The 22,338-nt window shown below is 56.3% G+C and overlaps 1 protein-coding gene across 3 annotated transcripts; it reads right to left on the minus strand.

Moving 5' to 3' along the window:
- Window positions 1–271: 271 nt before the first annotated feature.
- Window positions 272–17,182, minus strand: LAD1 (ladinin 1). Of its 3 annotated transcripts, XM_045080995.1 has the most exons (11): window positions 16,826–17,182; window positions 7,652–7,789; window positions 5,123–5,957; window positions 4,523–4,627; window positions 3,685–3,728; window positions 2,252–2,324; window positions 2,008–2,145; window positions 1,586–1,672; window positions 1,243–1,317; window positions 1,044–1,076; window positions 272–918 (listed from the first exon to the last, which is right to left on the minus strand). In XM_045080995.1, exons 1-11 carry the CDS (start codon window positions 16,861–16,863, stop codon window positions 913–915), a joined length of 1,572 nt encoding a protein of 523 aa, XP_044936930.1. In that variant the 5' UTR covers window positions 16,864–17,182; the 3' UTR covers window positions 272–912. The 3 variants fall into 3 exon arrangements, with proteins under 3 accessions (XP_044936930.1, XP_044936931.1, XP_044936932.1); XM_045080996.1 differs by lacking the exon at window positions 1,044–1,076 and having other exon boundaries at window positions 16,826–17,181; XM_045080997.1 differs by lacking the exons at window positions 1,044–1,076; window positions 1,243–1,317.
- Between the last annotated feature and the right edge of the window lie 5,156 nt (window positions 17,183–22,338).

A 22,338-nucleotide genomic window follows, 5' to 3' on the forward strand; every position in this document is an offset into this window, starting at 1 on the left:
CATCGGGGGAGGGGAGGAGGGGCTGTCGGGAGACCCTGCTTGGGGAAGTGTGGCGGCAAGCGTGGCACTGTCCGTGGCAGTTCGGCCCCCCCAGCTCCCCACCAAGTCATGATGCTGGATGGGGTGTCAGCCACCTCAGTGTGAGGACAAGAGGGGGCTGCAGGGAGAATGACAAGTGACCCCCCCCCACACACACACACAATCCAGTCACAACAGTCCCCCTCACATCCTGTAGACAAACCCACTGGAAAGTAAATCCTCCAGCCAGGAATCCATTTTTAAGGTCTTATTGGTCACCTGAGAGTAAAGGAGTTTATCAGCTCTTTCCTGAGAACAGCTTTTCCAGAGAGGGGGTGAAGGGGTGCACAAAATGGCACCGAGTTCCTGGCCGGAGGAGCCGGCCAAGGAAGTGAGAGGCAGACAAAGCGGGGAGACGGGGCACACGGAAGACACAGGGCAGCTCCCGGACAGTCTCAGCAAGCTGGAGGCAGGCCCCAGGGACTGAGGTGCTCAGCTCCAGGCCTCAGTGAGGGAGAGACATCATAGGCATATTGGAGGCACCTGCTAGAAGCAGATCGCAGAGAGTTCCCGGGAGACAGCACCGCCCTGCCCCTGCAAGGGAGCAGGGCCTGGAAGCCACCTCCGGACAGGACATGGAGGCCACAGGGTGCTGACACTGGGTCCCAGGACCCACTGTGCCTGCCATGGGATGAGAAGGGGGCAGGGCACACCCACCCCCAGAAGCTAGACTGGGAAGGAGTTGGCTTGAGTCTCCCCAACACTCCTGGCCCCAGGTCCAGAGGCAGAGCGGGAGCAGGGGCGATGAGAGACAGGGATGCTGCTGGCAGCAGGGCCTGGCCTGAGGGAAGGCCCCCGAGATGCAGACTTGCGGGTGTGTCCTGGCCCGGTTCATCATACCTGTGGGGCAAAGGTCTGTCAGAAAAGGCGAGGAGGCTCCTAGGGCTGGGGGGAAAGGGGGTCTCTGGACAGGAAGGCATCCCCTGGCCCAAGGCCCACACCCACACTGGTCAGAAGTCCCAAACCTGCTTGTTGAAGGGGGCTGGGGCTTTGCAGAGCTGCGGGAAAGAGAAGCCAGGTCAGGGGTTCAACCAGTAATCTTGAGGTTGGGTCAACCCAGCCTGACAGCAGACCTGGGACATTCTGGGTACCAGGACTATGCAGTTGGAGGGGTGGCAGTGGGGGGCAGGGTCTCCCCAGGGCCAGGCCCTCTCTGCCCCTCACCTCGACATCCAGGGAGGAGTCTCCTTTCTTTCCCCACTGGGTCCTCTTAGGGGCCACTGACTCTTTCCGTGGATCCTGGTTGGGGACGTCATAAGGGGAGGGGGGTGGAATAAGGCTGACTACAGAGGGGGTTAGGATCCCCAGGCCCCTCCCTTCCTGTGTGGGAAGACCCCAGACCCACCCCTCCTCTCTCCTGCCTCCTGGTGACAGGCTTAGCCCCCCCACTCCACATGGTCTCCCTTCCTGGAAGGTCTCCATTTCCCTCAGGGCTGCCCCTTCTCTGACCCAGGTAATTCTAACACAAAAGGCCCACAGACCAAGATCTCAGGGAGGGACAATGTACCTGCAGGTCCTGATCTCCAGACTCCTGGGTCCTACTGATCCACAGGTTGAGCTTGGATGTCACAACCCCTGAGAGCCTCAAGTTTTCCTGAAAAGAGAGGCCTGCATCTCAGGGCCTGCGGCCTCCAGCAACACCAAGACATTTTCCAACACCCCGGCACAAGGACACCGTTCTGCCTCACTTTCATATCCACTCAGCAGGGCCACATATATCCGGGAAGGCCCCCACCCGCCGCCACCGCAGGGACCGCTGTGCGCCGCTAAGGAGACGGGCTCCTGAATGACAACTCGAGTCAACAGCGGGTTCTGCCGAAACACACATGGAAACACGGAGCTTTCTAGTATGGCCAGGGTCTGGTTCTGCATCCAGAGGCCTCAAGCCTAATCAGCCTAAAGACCCCTGGCTGGGCTCGAGCCCCTCACCTTCCGGCTGGAGGCTGGTTCTGCTCGGCTCTGGCCTACCAGCTCCTTCTCAAAGAGGTGGCGCTTGCTGGCTACGCCCATGGGAGCCACAAAGAACTCAGTGCGGGACGAGCCAGGACACCTGACGGATTCCGATCTCTGGAAACAGAGAATACAGACGGCTGACCCTTGAAGGTGAGGCGCCCAGATCCCCACCCAGCAGGCCAGTCAGGTCCCGAGGTCCCTCCACAAGAGCCCTGCCCACCTGGATCGCTGTGTGGTATCGCTCCAGCTTCTCCCCTAACTTGACTGTGCCAGCGGGGAGCCTCATGCTGGCGCTGCGGGACGGGAGGGCAGGACAGATCAGACCAGTGACACCTCTGCCCTCAGCCTGCCCGGAGCCTGAGCACTGCCCACCCACCCTCTGGGCAAAGGGAAGACAGCCTCCCTCACTGAATGAGACTCCAGTGACTTGGCCGAGGTGGAAATCTACTAGAAAAGTCCAGGGACTTTCCTCACCTCCCTAGAAATAGCCCACTCAGCAGGACGCCCCCAGGACCAGAAGTATCGGCCATTCCTCGCTCGTCCTGTCACGGCCACCTCACACACGTCTCCTGGATCTCCGTCCCCACCTTCCCCCCCACTGCGACCACCCTCCCCCACTCCCTCTGCCTGCCACCCCAAGCTCTCCCCCTCCTGCCACCAGACCATCCCACCCACCTCAAACACAGCCCACCCTGTCCTTCCACAACCTCCTGGGCCACAGGGCAGGGACCAAACTCCTTGGCACAGCATACAAGGCTCTCATGGTCTGGTCCCTGCCTCCCCTTCTGACACCAGCTTTCCCCCACCCCCGCCCCGCTCTAACCCCTTTCTCCACGGGCATCTGTGCCAAGTGACCGGGTACCTCGGGCTTTTCCCCTCTGGGCCAGGCCCTCTGTTTCGAGTCCCACTCAGAAGTCGACTGCTCTGGGACGTGTCCTCTGCCTCCCGCAGGCTGGGCTGCTGCAGCCACTCCGGGAACACGTTCCTGTCCCTACACCACCCTGCTGGGGGCTCCTGCAGGTTTACTGGTCCGATGTGAGCTGCCACATCTTATTTGTCTGTGGACCCCCTTGCTGCCACCATCACCCCAGGCCTCGGCCGGGACAGCCTGCCTCCGCCAATGTGTACGGGCAGGACACAGCACAAGTGCGTGTAATTCCTAATATATGAGGACAACTGCTTCTCAGACCCTGTTTCCGTTTCTTTTCTTCCAAACACAGTCCTTAAACGATTTGCGTCAAAATTATGGGGCACAGGGATGTTCCGGGAACACGTGGATTCCCAGCTACCCCCTCCCCCAACATCAGGCCCGCTAAAGCAGGGGCTTCCCCTTCCCTGCACTCTTCATAGTCCCCCTCCTCCGAGGCTCTCCTCCCCCTCGCCACCCCAACTTCCTCTACCTTCGGAGCCCCACCCAAGCCTGCCTCCTCCAAGAAGCTCTCCCTGATCCCTTCCGTCCCCGTTCCATCTCCTTGGGCCTCCGTCACTTGTGTCAGTCTAAGCTCCTTGCAGGATCTGAAGCCCTGGCCAAGGACGGCACCTTCCCCTCAGATACCCCGTGGCCCCTGCCTGGGAAGACAGGCAGCAGGTGCTCAGCACACACAGGCTGAATGTGACCAGATCAGACAAAGCCAGAGTCACCAGGCCCCTGACCTGCGGGTTAAGGTTGTTTCTGAGTTGTCTTTCCTGGGGCTCATCTGAAAAAAAAAGGAAAGGCTTTGATGAGTGAGAATCCCAAGGAGGCCACGGCCCTCCAGAAGGGAAGGGCTCAGCTCTCCAAATACTTCCTCCTCCTCCTCCAACCCCCAACTAAACCTCCATTAAAGGCCTTCCTCTTGTCTGGGAGACACCTGCCCCCACCCACCAGACTGAGTCAGAAGCCCCTCCTGTGCCCCACCCCACCACCACCCCAACCATCTGTTTTCCCACCTGCCTCCCCACTGCCCATGAGCCCTGCCAGGCGGGGACCAGCCCTGATCAACACCAGGCCTCCAGCTTCCTCCCCAGGGCCTGGCACACATTGGGGCAACCGGTGAACCAAGGAACCGAGAGTAAATATCAGGTGAGATCAGAGTCTCCAGTTTGTACAACTTGTAGTACGAGAGCACAGGCAGAGCAGGGAACTCTCTGGTTCAGGAGAACCAGACTGTTCTCAGCCCCTACCCTATGCCAGCCTCCTGGGTGAGATCAGGAGCTGATGAAGGTGGGCTTGGGGGCCCCTGCCGCTGAACCCACCTGGTGCCCTCTTACTGCAGCTCTGGCCTTGCCCACTAGGTGGGGCTGCTCAGCCTCATCCACACCTGCCCCCTGGGTCATGAACCTGCTCTCCTTCAGTTAATCCGAGTCATCGGCTCTTGGCCACCCATGAGAATCCAAAACCCCTCTATCCAAAGGATCCACTCAGTATCTAACCTAAGGCCTGGATAATAAATGCCTATTTCCCTGGCTTGCCCTCCAGTGGACTGGAAACAAAGGCGCCCTGGGCTCTCACCCGAAAGGAGATGGTCCTGGGGCTGGAGCGTTTGAGGGAGCTGCTGTAGGTGGCCTGGGTGGGTGAGAGTGTGTCCAGCTCTTCCTCATTGCTTGGGATTTTCACCTGGATGGAGTGGGGGGAGTGTCACACAGGAGGTCTGGGTAGCCCAAAGCCCAAGCCGCCATGGGAACCCTGTGTGGCACGGCCCGGCCCAGGAGCTGCAGAAGGAAGCTGCCTCCTGCCCCTCCGCCTCGGCTGTGGGGCTGGTGAATACAGTTCTGTGGAACCAGGCCACCAGACAGATTTCCAGCAGAACTTCTGGAAGGACCTGAGGCTTCCCGAAAGGCTGCGGGGGTCCTGAAATCCAGGCCCTTGATGAGGACGGGGTGCAGGGTGGCAGGTGGTCCCTGCCCCACAGTTAATGCCCTTTTCAGCTGCCAGCCACCTGCCCTGTGCTAGTGTCTACTCTGACAGGGACCAGAAGCAGGCAGGGAGAAAGGAAACGGCCCAAGCCAGCCTCATGGTGAGAGGACAAGAAACAGCAAGGGAGCCAGAGACCACCTGGGGCAGGACGAGAGGGGCACGTGCAGGGCTGGGAGGGGCAGGGGCACTGCCAACCTGCAACGTGATGGGCGGGAGGCGGGAAGTCGCAGCCGGAGGGGCCGGCGCCCCCTGCTCCCTCAGCTTGGCGGAGGACGGGGGGATCTTCTCGGGGAGGGCCTTTCCACTCTGCCCCGTGGTGGAGGTGGGCTGGCTTCCCCCAGAGGCCGGCTGCTCCCCTGCCTGAGGCTGCTGTGGGGCGGCCGCCCTCTCTGGGGCCAGCTTTGTCTCGGTGGCCAGGGTCTTCTCTGACACCAGAGACTTCTCGAAGAGCGATGCTTTCTCAGAAACTGTTCTCCTTTCTGAGTCTGATGTCTTCCTGGGGGCTGGCGGCTTCTCCGACACACTTGTTTTTTCTAGAATTGACTTCTTCTCTAAGACGGCTCTTTTCTCTGACACAGATGTTTTCTCAGGGCCCAAGGCCTTCCCTGAGATGGAGGTTTCCTCCGAGACCAGTCTCTTTCCAAGTACTAATGTCTTCCCTGGAGCGGGGGGCTTCTCTGAGACCGCAGGCTTCTCTGAGACCTCCTTCTTCCCACTTTCGGACTCCTGGGCCACCGAGCTCTCCTCCTCCCTGGTCCAGGGGCCGCGCCGCTCCCGGCTCAGTCTCCGCGGAAGTGGTGGCTCCACCTCCTTCTTGGGCATGAGAGGCTGCTGCTTGGCCTGCCCTGGGCCAGAGCCGTCCCTTCCCTCCTCTGTCTCCTGCGGACTGGGGGCCCGCGCAGCCTCCACCGCCTGCCGCCTCTGCCTCCGCTCCTGCCGGGTCCTGAGGAGGGCCTGGATGTCCTCATCCTCATCTTTGGAGGCTGAGGTTCGTGGCTTGGGCGCCTCTGCTTCCTCCACACTCGGCAGTCTAGGCCAGAAGATGGGAGATGAGGTGGGAGGTAAGAATCAGATATCAGAGGTGGGAGAGACCTGGGGGTACCTGACCCAATGGAGAAGCTTCCAGGCCTGCCAGAGAGGGGGTGAGGAAAGAGAGCCCTGGCCTCCCCTACCCCCCAACTATTCCTTAAGTAAGGATGACTTTCACCTGCCTTACATATGGGGTTTCCAGGAAGTCATCTGAACAAAGCACACCATGCTTTCAAAAACAATTGATGGGGGCTCCTGGGTGGCTCGGTGGGTTAAGCCTCTGCCTTCAGCTCAGGTCATGATCTCAGGGTCCTGGGATCAACATCCGGTTCTCTGCTCAGTGGGGAGCCTGCTTCCTCCTCTCTCTCTCTCTCTCTCTGTCTGCCCCTCTGCCTACTTGTGATCTCTCTCTGTCGAATAATAAATAAATAAAATCTTTTTAATAAATAAATAAATAAATAAAGCCTCTGCCTTCGGCTCAGGTCATGATCCCAGGGTCCTGGGATCGAGCCCCGCATCGGGCTCTCTGCTTAGCAGGGAGCCTGCTTCCTCCTCTCTCTCTCTGCCTGCTTCTCTGCCTACTTGTGATCTCTGTCAAATAAATAAATAAAATCTTAAAAAAAAAAAAAGTTGATAAACCTCTATAAGGTCCAACTATTCTGTATTCAGACTCAATCAACAAACACGGAACAACTTCTTTATAGGTGTGAGGCCCCATACTGGGTCTTGGAGCTCAAAGGGAATACAAACGGTCTTCGCCCCTTAGGGCTCAGATCAAGACCAGAGACTGGTCAAAGGTCACCCAGATAATGAGCAATGGAACTGGGGAGTAGAACCCAGAGCTTCCGGCAGGCCATCCTGCACTCCTGGTAGTCACGTGGTGGCCATGGCTCTGGCGCAACCCGGGGCGTGACCCGGTTGTCCCTTTCCTCGGGGACCCAAGGAAACAAAAGCAACATGAGGAGACCGTCCAAAAGGTATCCAGCCCTTGGCCTTCAGCCAATGGAGCTCCTTTTCCTCCCTCACCTTCCTGCCCTCCGTGTGGTTTAGGGCAAAGTCAATTCACTGGGCCTCAGCTTCCCAATGTGCAAGCCAGGCTTGGTGGGCGGAATGAGATTCCTTCCCTGTGAGTGCCCACCACCGCCCCGGCACACGGGGAACTTGCTGTCCCCCACAGTCCTACAATCCAGACGGTGAGAGTCGCCCCCATGTCCCTCCCCTCAGAGCCAATCATGGAGGGTCAGGGGGACAGGGAGGCAGGTTGGGGGGTGGAAAGGGATAAGCCATAGAGCCTGAGAGAGCCAGAGGAAAAGTTGACCCCGCCACTCCCTGGGTAAGCCATCTCAGCAAGTGGCCTGTGTATCTAACATGGCTTTGTGGCGTTTCTGCAGCTGTAAAATTGGATAATGAGGCCTCTGGCTCAGAGACACTGGAAGAATTGATTCTGTCCAGCAAAGCATCAGGGACGGTATGAACCCACAGACGGGGTTCTGCTTCCAAGGAGGCTGGAGCCTGGTGCACGGAGCACAGTCTGGGGAGGGAGAGGACCCGGGAGCTTATCTTCAGACCCTAGGTCACGTTCACCAGGCAGGCCAAACCTGCCATACGTGGTCTGTCGGGGGCAGCTACATCCATTCTGGTCCCCTGGGACAGGGAACTGGCGCCTCCCACCACTGCCCTCCCCGACCCGAGCACCTCCGGGCAGCAGGCGTGTCTCCATTCTGGGCGGGCTTGGGAGCCTCTTCGTCCGTGGTGGAGCTCAGGTTCCGGTGTCGCCGCCGGCGCTCCCGCTCCTGCTCCTCCTCATCCTCGAGGGTCCACTGCCTGGCCAGGCTGCGGGGCAGGGAGTGGGGGACAATCAGTGCAGCCCAGGCCAGACCCCTGGACCCCTGGACCCACAGATCCCCAGTCCCAAGCCAGACCCCTGCAGCGCTGGGGCAAGACCGCAAACACCCACTCGGCCTGGGCTGTGTGTGGGGGCTATGGGACACTGGAACCGGCACGTGCTATAAGAGACACGAGCATCCCCAAGACCTGATACAAAGAACAGACTCTAAAATATCTCGTTTATAATCCTGCATATTGATCACACGTTAAAATGATCATGTTTGTGATATACTGGGGAAACGAGATATGTTATTAAAACTGATCACCTGTTTCTTTTTACTTTCTTAGTATGTCGTCTATAGAAAAACTGACAACTTTAGATGCGCCTGGGTGGCTCGGTCAGTTAAGTGTCTGCCTTTGGTTCAGGTCATGATCCCACGGTCCTGGGATGGGTGCCCCACATCAGGCTCCCTGCGTAGTGGGGACCCTGCTTCTCCTTCTGCCTCTGACGCTCCCCCCATTTGTGCTTTCCTTCTTTCCTTCTTGCAAATAAATAAAATCTTTTTTTTTTTTAATGGACTATTTTTTAATGGACTGGGTGGCTCAGTGGGTTGGGCCTCTGCCTTTGGCTCAGGTCATGATCCCAGGGTCCTGGGATTGAGCCCCACATCGGGCTCCCCGCTTAGTGGGGAGCCTGCTTCCCCCTCTCTCTCTGCCTGCCTCTCTGCCTACTTGTGATCTCTGTCAAATAAATAAATAAATAAAATCTTTTTTAAAAAAAAAGGACTATTTATTTTATTTTTTTTTAAAGATTTTATTTATTTACTTGAGAGAGAGACCGTGAGAGAGAGCATGAACGAGGAGAAGGTCAGAGAGAGAAGCAGACTCCCCATGGAGCTGGGAGTCCGATGCGGGACTCGATCCCGGGACTCCAAGATCATGACCTGAGCTGAAGGCAGTCATCCAACCAACTGAGCCACCCAGGCGTCCCTAAAAAAGGACTATTTTAAATGTGGTTCACATCTGTGGTTCACATTACATGTGTACTAAATTTCAGCTAAAGGTACCGAAAGGATTTGAATTGGACCAGGTCTTCTCATCCCACGCATCACTAACATCTCAGCCAGGTAACTCCGTGTGCGGGGGCTGTGTTGGATTATAGGGGTTGAACAGCACCCCGACCCCTACCCTCGATGTCTCAGTACGAGCCCCCCAAGCTGTGACAATCAAAAATGTCTCCTCATTTTGCCATGTCCCTCGGAGAGGGGAGGTGGGGTGGCAGGCACCAAAACCACTTCCAAGGACAACCACTGGGTTAGACCTGACTCTAGAATCCAGAGTGGGAATGCGGGGCCTCCCTCTCTGGGGGTGGCTACGAACATGAGAGGATGGGCATGGTTCTGTCTGAAGGAGATGGATACGCTTGACAAGTTCCTTTCTCTTTTTGGATTCTTAGATAACAGCCATCAATGGACAAGCACAGAAAAACCCGAGTTTCCCAGCAACCCATGGTTTCTCAGCTGTTCAGAGTTGGGAAGCCCCACAAACAAGACCAGTTACACCTAGAAAAGATTCCAGTATCGGCCTCCCTTCTCGGGAGCTCTTTGAGTCTCTCTCACGTCCTAGAACCAGCTTTCACTTGTCAGGGAGCAGGGGGACTCTGTACACTCTACTTTGGGTTCCTGTCCCCCCTCCCCACTATCACTCTGCATTCACAGGACCAGTCAGGCACTCTCACAACCAGTCACCCCCTTACCCATCTCCTTCCTCACTTGCTACCCATCCACCCAGCCACCTGTCTATCCAAACACCCGTCAACTCAGTCGCCCCTCATTTCCCTGTCTAATCATCTTTTATCTTTAATTTTTTTTTTAAGATTTATTTATTTGAGAGAGACTGCAAACAAGCAAGGAGGGGGAAAGACAAAAGGGGAGGGAGAGGGCCAAGCGGACTCTATACTGAGCAGGGAGCCCAACTCGGGGCTCAAGCCCAGGACCCTGAGATCATGACCTGAGCTGAAACCAGAGTCAAGACGTTCAACCGACTGAGCCGCGCAGGCGCTCCCCACCAATCACCTTAAGCCCTGCCCTGCCATCCTCCCACCCCCCTCACGGCCAGCCCACCCCACCTTCATCCACCCAACCTTCCATCCCAACCAAAGACCAAATACATCATTGCTGAGCAACGGCAATGGACCAGCAAGTCAGGAACGGGGGTGGCGGGGGCGGGGGGGGTGGCGGTTCACAGAACAAGGCAGAGTCCCTGCCCTAAAGATACCTCTATCTACCGAGAAACAAAAGCATGTCCCCCAATAAGTCCCTCAACCAAAGCACAGACATTGCTCTGCAGGAGAGGGAATGATTACTGTAAACCAAAATTATCCAGAAAGTCTCACAGACAAGACTGACCCTGGGCTGGATCCTGGAGCGTGAACAGGATTTTAATGGAGGTGACAGGGGGCTGGGGAGGAACTGGCAAGCCCGGCAGGAGGGAGGGCCCGGCCAAGCCTGAGGACAGAGGTGAGGGGTTTGTTGGGCAGGAGGACGTGCTTCACGCAGCACCCCAGGACAAGGTCTGGGCTGGGAATAGCACAATGGGAGAGTCAGCAGAGCAAGCCCTCTCCGGAGCTTTCCTGGGACTCTCCCTACCTGGAGCCCTCCAGAAAGGCAGTGTCTGGAAAAGCCTCGTCCCTCCCAGAGTTGCTGTTTAAGGCCTTCCCTCTGCCACGTCAGGTGTCAAACCTGCTCTCCCAGCCTGTCCTGTGGCCCAGCCCCAGTCCTCCTGCGCCTCTCCCCCTCCTGCAGGGTATCGCCCGCAACCAAGCCTCAAGTTAAGGAACAGACATGTTTCTGAAAAAAAAAAAAATCATCATGCAAACCCATGGATTCCACAAACAGAAGTGCATATGAAATGCATCTCTGGAGCCTCCCAGGAAAGGTTCTCCAGGCAGCCTCTCATAAGGAATCCTACTCCACCGCCCTTGTGGACATCCCTGGCTTTCCTCTTCGAAGTTTTCCTTCTGTAAATGTAGAGGATACACCACACAATGGCTCCAATCTGTTTTTCTAAGCCCAACATCACGTTGATCCAGCCTTCACCAAACACATATTTTTTTGAGCACCGACTACATGCCAGACATAGTCCCAGGGATGGGGGTGCAGCAGAGGAGGCCGGCAGGCTCTTCCCCCCAACCTCCATCCCCAGGAGCACCGAGTGCAGGGGTCAAGGGGTGGGGTCAGTGAGCCAGGAAATGAGCGCCTGAACCAAACAATGTCAGGAAGTGACACGAGGACAACAGAACCAGGTAAGGGGTAACGTGAGAGAAGGTGACGGGGAGGGGAGGCCTCTCTGAGAGCTCTGAGGAGCTGGATCTGGTGGCAGGGTGTCCTGGGAGGAGGGCACAGCACGGGTAAAGCACTGGGTGTGACAGCTGGGTGTTCAGGGCAAGGAGGAGCCAGAGCCCCAGAGAGGCCCACAGAGAGCTTAGACATCGAGGAGAAGCCAGAGGAAAGAGCCTCATGGACCAGGGAAAGGATCTGGGTTTTATTCAAGTGAGCCAGAGAGCCACCGGATAGCTTTACATGGAGGAGTGACATGATAGAATTTGTTACTATTATTATTTAATCTCTCTGGCCACTGATGGAAGAAGAATTGAGGGTGGCAGGGGGAGAGGGATCCAGGGGTCCCTGTTAGGAGGCTCCTGCCATGGCCCAGGTGAGAGCTTTGCTGGCCTGAACTGTGGGGGTGACACAGAGAAGGAAAGAGGGATGGACTGGGGACACATCTTGAAGATACGGCCAAGAGGACTTGCAGATGGGCTGGATGTGGATGAAGGCAGAGACTAAGAGAAGAAAGAAGGAAAACTCCTAGATTTTTGGCCTGAGCAATTCCTGGTGCTGTTCGTGAAATGGGAAAGATGGTGGGGAGGGAGGCAGTTTGAGGAGATGTCAGCTGTCAAGGGTGGGGGGTGTCCCTTTCTGGCTGTTCAGGGTGAGAGAGAGCATAGGTGCAAAGGAGACCAAGACCCTGAGCCAGGGAGACCGGAGGAAAGCCAGGGCAGAGTGTGAACCTGGAGGGAGGAATGAGGTCCTGTCCAAGGCCACTTGGGCGAGGCGGGTGGGGGAGAAACCAACACAGAGTAGTGAGCACAGAGGTGCTGGTCCCCAGGAGCTCGAGGGCTGGGGCCAGAGCCAGGCTGGACTAGCAAAGGAAGAACAGTGGAAGGAGGAACCGGTGAGGACCAACAGGTCTTTGGAGGAAGAAAAGCAAATGAAACGGGACATAGCCACAGTGCAATGTGGACTCAAGGAATGGTTTTTTAATTGAGGTATAATTTATATACAATAGACACATATCAAGTTTTGTTTTCTTTTTAAAGTTGGGCAAATGGGGGCGCCTGGGTGGCTCAGTGGGTTAAGCCTCTGCCTTCAGCTCAGGTCATGATCCCAGGGTCCTGGGATGGAGCCCAGCATCGGGCTCTCTGCTCCACAGGGACCCTGCTTCCCCCTCTCTCTCTGTCTACCTTTCTGCCTGCTTGTGATCTCTGTCTGTCAAATAAATAAATAAACAAAATCTTTTCTTAAATAAAATCTTTAAATTAATTAATTACTTCTGTGGTCAAGGCTAATGAGGCTCTGACCAGAGCCCTTCTCCATCACACCTGGAAATAAACACCAGCTTCTACTGGCTCCCATCTGAGGCCATGTTTTCAGCTCTCCTTCTCTGGACTTACTCTCGCCCCTGATGTCCAGTTTGGGGCCAGCTCTTGCCCTCCGGAGTTGAGAGATCCATCCACTGGAGAAAGGGCCCCCACAAAGCCAGAAGCTCCTCTCTCCTGGCCACACCCCGCTGGGCTGGGCTGGAGCCTCCAGGATTCCTCGGTCCTGAGCAACCCCGTTCCCACACACACTCCTCTCAGCCCTGGGGGGAAGCAGCTTATTTGTTTATCTCCAGGGTGGCCATATATGGAGAGTGATCTGCCAGAGCCTGGTCTCCTCGGAAATGACTCACCCCCCATCCCACTTGCTCCCCAGGCCAGCCCTAGCCCTAAGACTGGAGGTGAGACCAAGGTGTCCCTGCTGGCCTACCAGCTTTATGCCAGGACCCCACAGTTCACTCCCCAGCTCTTCCAGAATCATGGGGCTGCCTTCAACCCCTAGCAGAACATGAATCACTCACCTCCACCACCTTGACCACCACCACACCCGGCGGGGGAGGTAGGGGGAAGATTACTGCTGATAACTCTTGCTTATAAGATGAGGAAATGAACTGAACTGGGAGCAGGGGGCAAGGGTCAGTCTCCAGGAGGGACCTCAGCAGGTGCAGCTGTTGAAACCCCAATAATAAATATATGATAGAGGCACCTGGGTGGCTCAGTGGGTTAAAGCCTCTGCCTTCAGCTCAGGTCATGATCCCACTCTGGGATCGAGCCCCACATCGGGCTCTCTGCTCAGCAGGGAGCCTGCTTCCTTCTCTCTCTCTGCCTGCCTCTCTGCCTACTTGTGATCTCTATCAGATAAATAAATAAAATCTTAAAAATAAATAAATATATGATAAGTAAGGGCGTTAGAACGGTGCTTAACATTCAGTAGCACACAAGTATTTGTTGCATGTGGTAAATAATAATACGTCAATAAAGAAAGGAATCAAGAAGTGACAGTACTAACACCTAAGTGCTTACTATAATGCTAGGCCCCATTCTAAGTACTTTATAAATAACATGGACATTAAACCTCATAACGACCCCGTGAGGTAAGGTGGTGTTACCCCCATTGCACTAATGAGAAAATGGAAGGTCACTGGGGTGAACAACTTTCCCAAGATAGCACAACTAATCAAAAGCAAAAAGTGAGATTCCATCCCAGATCAGCTTCTCAAAAGCCCATACCCTTAACCACAATACCAGATGCCAGAAAAGAGGTCCAAGGAGGGCTGCCCCTAAGCCAGAGTGAGGCCCCACCTTTGCCACAGCGGGTCAGTGTACCTTCAGAGGAAGGCACAGAGGAGCCTGGGAGGGCCTCTGACCACGTGGGATTCCCCAGACCAGGGCAAGCCAAAACTTACGGTGCAGCCTGGGAGAGCAGAGGTTTGGGGAAGCCTGTGGCCCACACACTGACCAGAACCAGGCCCAGAATGGAACCTGGGTCCCACCACCTGGGGTGGGACCAGCTGAGGCCATAGCCCTAGGCAGCCACCCCACCACTCCCTCCTTCCTGACAACCCCTTCCTCCACCTCCTGGCCTTCATCCGGGGACAACATCCCTCTCTTCGCCTCCATGTTGGGCCCCTATCCTCCCCAGTACTGCACTCACGCCGCTGCTATCAGCGGCTGAACAGAGAGACGTTAGATCTAAGGAAGAACCTCCCTGCGGGAGACCTCAAACCAAGCTCTGAAAAACAGATCAAGGCTCTGCTGCTCTGGTTAAAGTAGGGAAAGGGTGGGAAGGTGGCCCCAGAAACATCAGTGGAACCCTGGGCCTCAAGGAGCAGGACTGGCAACTCTTTGAAGTAAAGAGCAGACGGGAGCTTGACAGGCTATATGACCTTGGGCCAGTCTTCCACCCCTCTGGAAAACAGGTCTCGGGCTGCCCTTCTACACAAGGAAGGGTCACCATGCAGAGTCACTGAAGTCCCCTTCAGCCCCAATGGGCTAGGGAGAGGTGTCCGGGGAGGACGGAGAGCCAAGCTGGGAGGTGGGAAGGCTGCTCCAGGTCCAGGCCGGGAAATGATTAACCACGGGCGGCTCAGTGCAGACAGGCCCAGCCCAGCCTCACCCGTCACCCAGCCAGCCCAGCGAGGAAAGGACAAGGCCACTGAGCAAGGCACCCTGCCAGCCAGCTCACCACCGCCCCGTCCCAGGGCTGGAGCCTCCGTATGTCTACTATACTATGCCAAGGATGGATGGCAGGCTGGCCCTCCGCTCCCACTTGGACCCTGCCTGGAGCCACAGCGGTCACACCCTCATCACAGTCCTCCCCAGCCTGGGAGACTCGGTTGACAGTGACTCACAGTCCTTTCCCTCCTGCCCGCTGAGGCTTGTTGTTCAACCGGGGAGCAGAGCGGGAGCGGTCCCCTGCTCCAGGTGCCTCCTCAGAAGGACCGTTGGCAGCAGCTGTGTCTGCCCACGGGGCTCTGCGAGGGCTGGGGCCGGCAGGGAGGGCAGGCCAGGGGCTCCAGTGGCAGGACTGGTTCCCCAGGGTGTGCCTGGCACTTGCCCTGGACATCCCGTGGGAACGCGGCCCCACCCCAGCAGCCCCATGTCCATCTGAGCAGTGGACAAGCTAAGACCAGACCCTGCTCCCATTTTTAAAGCTCCCGTGCTCTAGCCGCCCACCCACCACACACACACACCCTATACGTATCCAGGCACGCTCTCAGACACAAAACCACACACATCCCACCAGCCAGTGAGCTCCTGCCGAAGGAGTGTGTGGTTTGCATTTTTCACCCAATACACTATACTGAGGTCTTCAATAAACATTCACACCAAAAGTACTCAGACTTCTACGGCCCAAATTCAGCAACATAAGCATCTACCCACACAGACGTCTCCACACCACATGAGCCATAAACATGCGCCCCCACACGTACACCTGCACGCACCCATGCAAGCACACGTCCGCAGGCACAGATATGCCCACAGCTAGGAGCAAAGACACTCCCACATCAACCCCCATGCACAATGGCCCACGTGCAGAGTCCAAGGTCTGGACCCCCAAACCCCACCCTCAGCACAGACCTACCCTGGGGTGTGTCCAACCTCTGGGGCAGCCTAGGTTCTTTCTCCCAGGGCACTGAGTTCCTTCCATTCTCAGGGCTTACCTTATCCCCTCTCTAGAGCCCTTGCCCCCCCCACATGGGGGGTTACTAGGCAACGGTGCTTCAGAGCAATGGGAGGTCCTGAGGGTCTGAGGAGGTGGACCCCCCCAGCCCTGGAAAGGATGGGCCTGAGACTCTAGAGAAGCTCTAGAGCCCTTCTGGAGGGAGGGGAAGGAGAAACTAGAACACTGGCGAATGCCTAAAAACCACATTCATGGGGAAGGCCTGGGTAAGGTGCTGGTCTGCCCCTGCAGAGAGAATCCAGCTCAGAGCTACTACGCGGGCCTCAGTTTCTTCAAAAGGCAAGATGGGTGCGGATGGCAGGGACCGTGGGGGATGAGACCAAGACGCTGGTGTGAACACTTCCAAGGGGAGGTGCAGGGTATCTCCAAGAGGAGTCACCAGGGGTCACCGGCCACAGTGAGGGGTGCTGCCTCCAGGACAACCCCCCAACATCCCAGTCTTATCCAACCCTGACAGGATGTCCAGCGGACAGGGATAAGATACCCAGTGTCCTGACCCTCTGACAGACCAGCCAACAAAAAACAAAAAACAAAAAAGGACTGAAGCACAAAAGGGGACAGCAACTATCTTGAAGTCACCGAGTACAGACACCACCCCAAAACGCCACACTCAGAATCTGAGCCTCATGAGTGAGAAAAGGATCTGTTGCCCAGTGGTCTCTATTCACTGATCCCATTCTTCTGATCCTCCAAAGAGAGTGCTGTCCCCACCCCTCGGCCCCAAGAGGGGCTGAGGGACACCTCCCCAGAGGCCGGCTCTCCTAGTTCTTACCAGAGAAAGTGGCAGCGGGGGGAGGCTTGGCGGTAACTCTTGAACACCTCCCCAGTCCCCTCAAATGTCCCTGCCACCCCACATGGGGTCATGGGGGGGGGCTCTCCCGGCCGGGGACCAGCCTCCCCCAAGCACCCTGTGTGTGGCCTCAGTTCCGGAGGGGAGGAAAGGAAACCTAGGGGGAGCGAGAACGCCCACCCCCCCACCCCCCCGCCCCGAGCCCTGTCACCTAAGAGTTCCCCAGTTCGGCCCCAATGGCTGCCCGCCCCCCCCCCCACCGCACGCACCCCCGGTTCGGCGTCCCGACTTGAGGAGCTGCAGGAGCAGCAGGACCCAGGCTCGGAGCCCGGCTCCGGGAGCGGAAGGGGGCCGACGCCGCGGCAGCAGAGAGGAGCCGGGCGCGGCTGCCGGGCGGGCCACGGTGCTCACCTGGACAGCGCGGACCAGTCCTTCCTGCCGCCAGCCATGCCGCCGCCGAGCCCGCGGCCGCCGTGTGCGCGTGCAGGGCCGGGCGGCCGCCGCCTCACCTGCGCGCCCCTCCCCCGCCGCCCGGCCCAGGTAAGGTCACATGGCCGCTTATCTCAGCCCGCCCGGCCCGCCGCGCTCGCACCCGCCGCCCCGAGCGGCCTCCGGGCTGTGGGCGGCCCGCGCCCAGCCGCATTGATCTCCGCCCCGGGCGGCCCCTACTGAGAGCCCGCGAGCGCCGGCTAGCTGTCGGGCAGGCCCCCGGACGGACCGACGGACTCCCGGGCCTGCGCGGGGTCGATCGGCCGCCGGCGGCGAGGGAGGGGGACTTCCTGCTCAGAACCAGTTGGACCAGCTCCGCGCTGGGCCGCCTCCTCTCGCCTGGGGCCGACCGGAGTGCCGGGAGGGGGGCGGCGGGCGGGGACCCGACGATCGGGGTCGGGCCGAGCTCGCTGCGGGTAAAGCGACTTAGCCCGGAGTAACCCAAGAGCGGAAGCCGAGCGGGAGAGTGGGAGCAGGTACCGTCATCTGGGGTCCGGGGCGTCGAGCGCCTCCCAGCCTGCAGCCCCCAGCCCGGCCCGCCGCCCCGAAGAGGCCCCAGGAGAGGAGCCGGGTAGTGCTTTCTCTGTGCCGCAGACAAAACTACAAAACGCGCCCCCGTGCAAAGCCAGCCTCTCCCTAGATGAGAGCCTTAGATGAAGGTCAGCAAACACTCGAGTGCCCATAGTTCTGAAAACACAGCGATGTGGAAGGCACTGTCCAGGCTTTGAGGACGCTGATTTTTGGGCAGGCGCGGTAGGCTGTGTAACAGGGCAGGGGAAGCTCAGCTTTTCCCCTGGAAGGAATGAGCACGCATAACCGGGACTGAATTCTGAAGGCCTCTCAGGCAACACCAGCACCACCTGGCTCCCTTCACGTGTGCAGCTGGGCTGGTGGGGACCAGGGGCTTTCTACCCAGGAACCAGTCTCAGATGGGCTGAGAGACGGCCAGTGCATTGAGTGCAGAGAATCTTATCTCCCCGGATGGACCAGAACTGCAAGGTCAGCAGCAGCAGTTCCTGCTCTGAGAGGAATAAGATGCAGCCCCAGGCACCGGGAGGAGGAGAAGGAGGGGAGACAGAACTGCTCGCACTCTGGCCTTGCTCCCCAGCCTGGCCTCCCTTTGGCACTGATGCAGGACTGATGGTCTCCAGGGTGCCCTCCAGCTCCCAGAGCTCACAGGAATGAGCAAGCCCCCTGCTGAGCAGAAGCCTGGAAACACAGACACCCAGCAAGGGATCTCCTTCTCCAAAAGGCCCCCTCCTCCAGGGAGCCTTTCTTCTTGGCCTAGGCCATGAGAAGTGAGATTTAAGGAATGAGGGCTGGACTAGGAGCCTGAAGATGTGGCTTTGAGTTCGGATTCTGCCATTTAGGTGCCATATGACTTGGGACAAATCACTTTTGTTTCCTCATCTATGTAGTGGAAATAATGATACTTTGCTTCCTTCCAGACTGTGGGAATCAAATGAGTCAATCATTGAGTGTTGGCAGCACTGGGGTGAGCAGTGTCAAAGTTGACAAGGGCCCCAGAAAGTTTTTTGTTTCATTTTGGTTTTTTAAGATTTTATTTATTCATTTGACAGAGAGAGAGAAAGCACAACACAAGGGAGTAGTAGGTAGAGGGAGAGGGAGCCTGTCTCCCTGGGGACCTAGGGAATGCTCTTTCCAAGGTTTGTCGGTAGAGGCACCTCAACTTAGGAAGAAAAATACTCCTACTAGTCACGTGATGCCTGGTCCTTCTAGGGACACTTCCTGAAGCCAGGGGACAGTACAAGCAGCTCTAAGTCCAAAATCTGGCAGCCTCTCTATGGATATAAAAACCCAAAGACATGGAAGGTTGGTATGAGGATGATTCTAGAAGTAAGGAAAAGTAAATTAAGTGCATATTAAAGCCCCCAAAGTTCTTTGAGGGCAGGCATTACAGATTTACTAGGCTTTTTCCATGTGCCAGGTGCTGTGCTTGGTGCTGTCAATGCAGCAGTTTCCTGGGGCTTTATAGCAAAGTGCCACAAATGAGTGACTTAAAAACAACAAAAATGTATTTTTTTTCCCAGTTCTGGAGGCTGGAAGTTCAAGTTCAAGCTATGGGCAGAGACACACTGCCTCCACGGCCTCTAGGGGAGAAGCGAATCGTTCCTTGCTTCTTCCTAGCTTCTGGTGGTTACTGGTAATTCCGAGTTCCCTGGCTTACAGTTGTGTTATTCCAGTCTCCACCTCTGCCATCACAAGGACTTCTCCCTGTGTCTCCATGTCTGCATCCAAATTCCCCTCTTCTGAGAAAAACATCAGTCATTACATGTGACCCACCGAATGCAGTCAGATAGACATACTTCATTTTAACCTGATTACATCTGCAAAGACCCTAGTTCCTGGTAAGGTCAGATTCTTGGGTACCAGGGGTTAGGAATTAAATATATCTTTTTGGGAACCAGAATTCTACCCACGACAATCAGCCAAGTGGCTTTGACTTCAGGGACACAAAAATGGTAAGGCCTTGGCTCCTGACCTCCAGACCTTCCCACTCTAGCAATGGAGACATACACCCAAGCCTCATTCCAGACAGACTGATAAAAATTGAAATTATGTCACCAGGAGGGATTAACTCTAATGGAGGGATTGGGAAGTCTTAAAGAGGAAGGAACATCAGGGTTGGGCTTTGGAGGGTAAGTGGAATTCAGCCATCAGAAACGGCAGCCAAGCACCCGGCTTCTGGACACAGCATCAACCAAGACAGAGGGGCAACAGTGGGAGGTGTTTGTGGAAGGAGAGAAGACTCCTGTGCCTGAGGCGTGGAGCGCCTTCCGAGGCTGAAGGGAAAGATGGGGGACAGATAGTAGAAAGGACCCTGTGTTTGGCTCAGGTATTACCTTTTCACCATAGCGTATGTGGATCTTGAACAAAAAGGGAGGATTAATGACCTTTGAGTGGGAAACGTCATAGACCAGACAGACAGCTCTGGAGGCAGTATGACTAGAGGTCAGATTGGAAGTGGGAGGCCATGTTGTGTGTGCGGGCGGAGGAGGGGGCCAGTAATTTTGTATAGTCCACAGAAGAAACAAAGGGGGCTTGAGCAAGGGCAGCCAGGAAAGGGGAGAAGAGAAGTGTTGGCAAGAGCTTTGGAAAGCTGAATCGTCAGGACTGATTCAATGGATTGTGGGCAGCGAAGGAAGACTGGGACTCCCACCTCCCTAGGCTGAGGAGCTGGGTGAAGGCAGGAGGAGGCAATTGGGGGAGGAAGGTGACTTTAAAAGCACTAGGGATTCTTCAGCCTCAGCATGACTGATGTTTTAGACCTGATCATTCCTTGTTGTGAGGACTGTCTGTGCATGGTGAGATGGTCAGCTGTGTCCCTGACCTCTACTTGTTAAAATTTAAGGTCCATGAAGAAAGCCAGGAGGAGCTGTCCAACAGATGGCGGGATGTGGGAGTATGAGAGCTTTGCTTGTTTTCCAGAGCACCCAGCGGAGAACTGCAGAGGGGGCGGGAGGAGGGAGGGATTCCCGAGGACAGGCCTGGGAGGGACGTGTTAATGTGCCAGATATCTGTGCCCCTGGGCTGACTCCATGTGTGTCTCCTGAGTGTCTTGAGAGCAAATGCCTTACTCCCCTCAGTATCCCCTCAACTCTACACCTAGTAGAGTCGGTGCTCAATCAAGGTTTGGAGAATCACACTAACTTGCTTTGGGAAGAACAGGAAAACCCAGATCGGCCAAAGACCCTGCTGAGTATAACATTGGGAGCAGGGTCGGGAGGAGCTGAGATGGGGAAGGGGGTTCTAAGCATCCCTTGGCCTCCTAGATATGGCAAAACAGGATATGGATCAACAGCAACTACCACCGTTGTTGGAAGGGGTGCACAAGGAACAATCTGGCAAAGGGGAAGATATGGTTCCTGAGGTCCTAGCAATTGCGCTCCTAGGGAAAGAAGCTCTTGACCAGAGCAGAAAAGAGGCTCATGAATATTCCAAGCAGCACTCTTTACGGTGGCAAAATTCTGGAAACCACCTCCATGACTGCTCATCGGAAAATGGGTGAATAAGCGATGGTATTTTTGTCACGTCACAGCAACAGGGGTGACTTTCACCACCTTCACCTGGAAGGGGAAAAAGCAGGGAAGCACGCTTTTATGTCAGGCTTACCCCCCAAAATGCAAAAGTAGACAATGTCTTGTTTAGGAGTACATAAGTACAGAGCAGCACTAGAAAGAGAACCGAGAGCATGGTAAACGCAGACCTGAGGACTCCGGACCTCTGCGGAGAGGAAGGGCCTGTGAAAGCATTTACAACAACCTCGTTCTTAACAGGAGTGCTTGGGATAAGGATGTTCATTTTATTGCTCTTCAACTGTACATGCATTAAAAGCCACAAGCGTGGGCTGGTTGCTTCCTCCAAGGACAATCCGTGGAGATCGGGCTGGTCACATGGGGAGTTCCTTGGTCAAGGGCAAGGGCTGTCAAGACTTCCCGGCCAGCAATGGGGGAAGGGGGCGTGTCTCTCCTCCCAGAACTGACCTCAGCTCTGGAATCCACCCCCCACCCCTATCCACATAGCTCATAGGTCAGCTTCTCCTTCTCCAAAGAGGCCAGAGTGGGGACCCTGGCCCCAGGGTAGCAGGTTTGTAAATCACACCCTGACATTTCCGTTTTATTCCCATTCCTGTATTCACACCGAGCAGCTGAGCCATCCCGGATGGCTCTTGGCAAAGGCAGAAAACAAATAAATGAGGTAATCCTACTCATACCCTAAAATACTCAGGGCAGTGGTTCCCAGGCTTTGGGTTTCCACCAACTAATATTTTTAAAATACGAATACCCAAATGGTGTTGATACCATTTAATTTTGCAAAGTAAGAACTTTAAAAAACAATGACTCCCTCCCCTGGAGCCAGATGTGTGCTGAGCCCAGCCATCCATGGGCCACATGCTCAGGTCACCAGAACTCTGCCTCTGGCTGAGATATTAAAGCTCAGCCCACATCCAGTTCTTTTCAGGAGACTGGGGGTCCAGGGACCTATGTTTTCCTCCCAGTTATGTCTGTGACCTTGAACAAGTCACTTGCCCTCCCTGGGCCTGCAGACATTGACCATAGTTTTCCTGTGCCAGGACCCTGGGGTTATAGAGACTCAGGCTGCTTGGCTTCAGGGAACCCACAGACCAGCTTAGGAGTTTGTCTTGGGAATCCAAGGAGCCCCCTGTTGCTCAGCTCCAGCGAAGGAGCCTCAGCTGACAAGCTTTGGGGAGACTGCGTGGGTCCCAGCAACCTGTCCCAGTTTTCAGTAGCTTGATCACCCAGCTGGAACGAAACTGCCCCCCCACCCTGGCTGCCCTGCCCAGATCCCTGCGGGGAGTCTGACTCACTTCGTGGGGGGCCTCTGGGGCTAATGTTTAACTCTGCTCCCTCCCTTTGCAGGCCCTTTAGCCCTGGCAGCCCTGGACAATGGGC

Source organism: Mustela putorius, unplaced genomic scaffold (assembly GCF_011764305.1).
Source record: "Mustela putorius furo isolate JIRA1106 unplaced genomic scaffold, ASM1176430v1.1 tig00000508_pilon_pilon_pilon, whole genome shotgun sequence".
In the NCBI taxonomy this organism is placed as follows: Eukaryota; Metazoa; Chordata; class Mammalia; order Carnivora; family Mustelidae; genus Mustela; species Mustela putorius.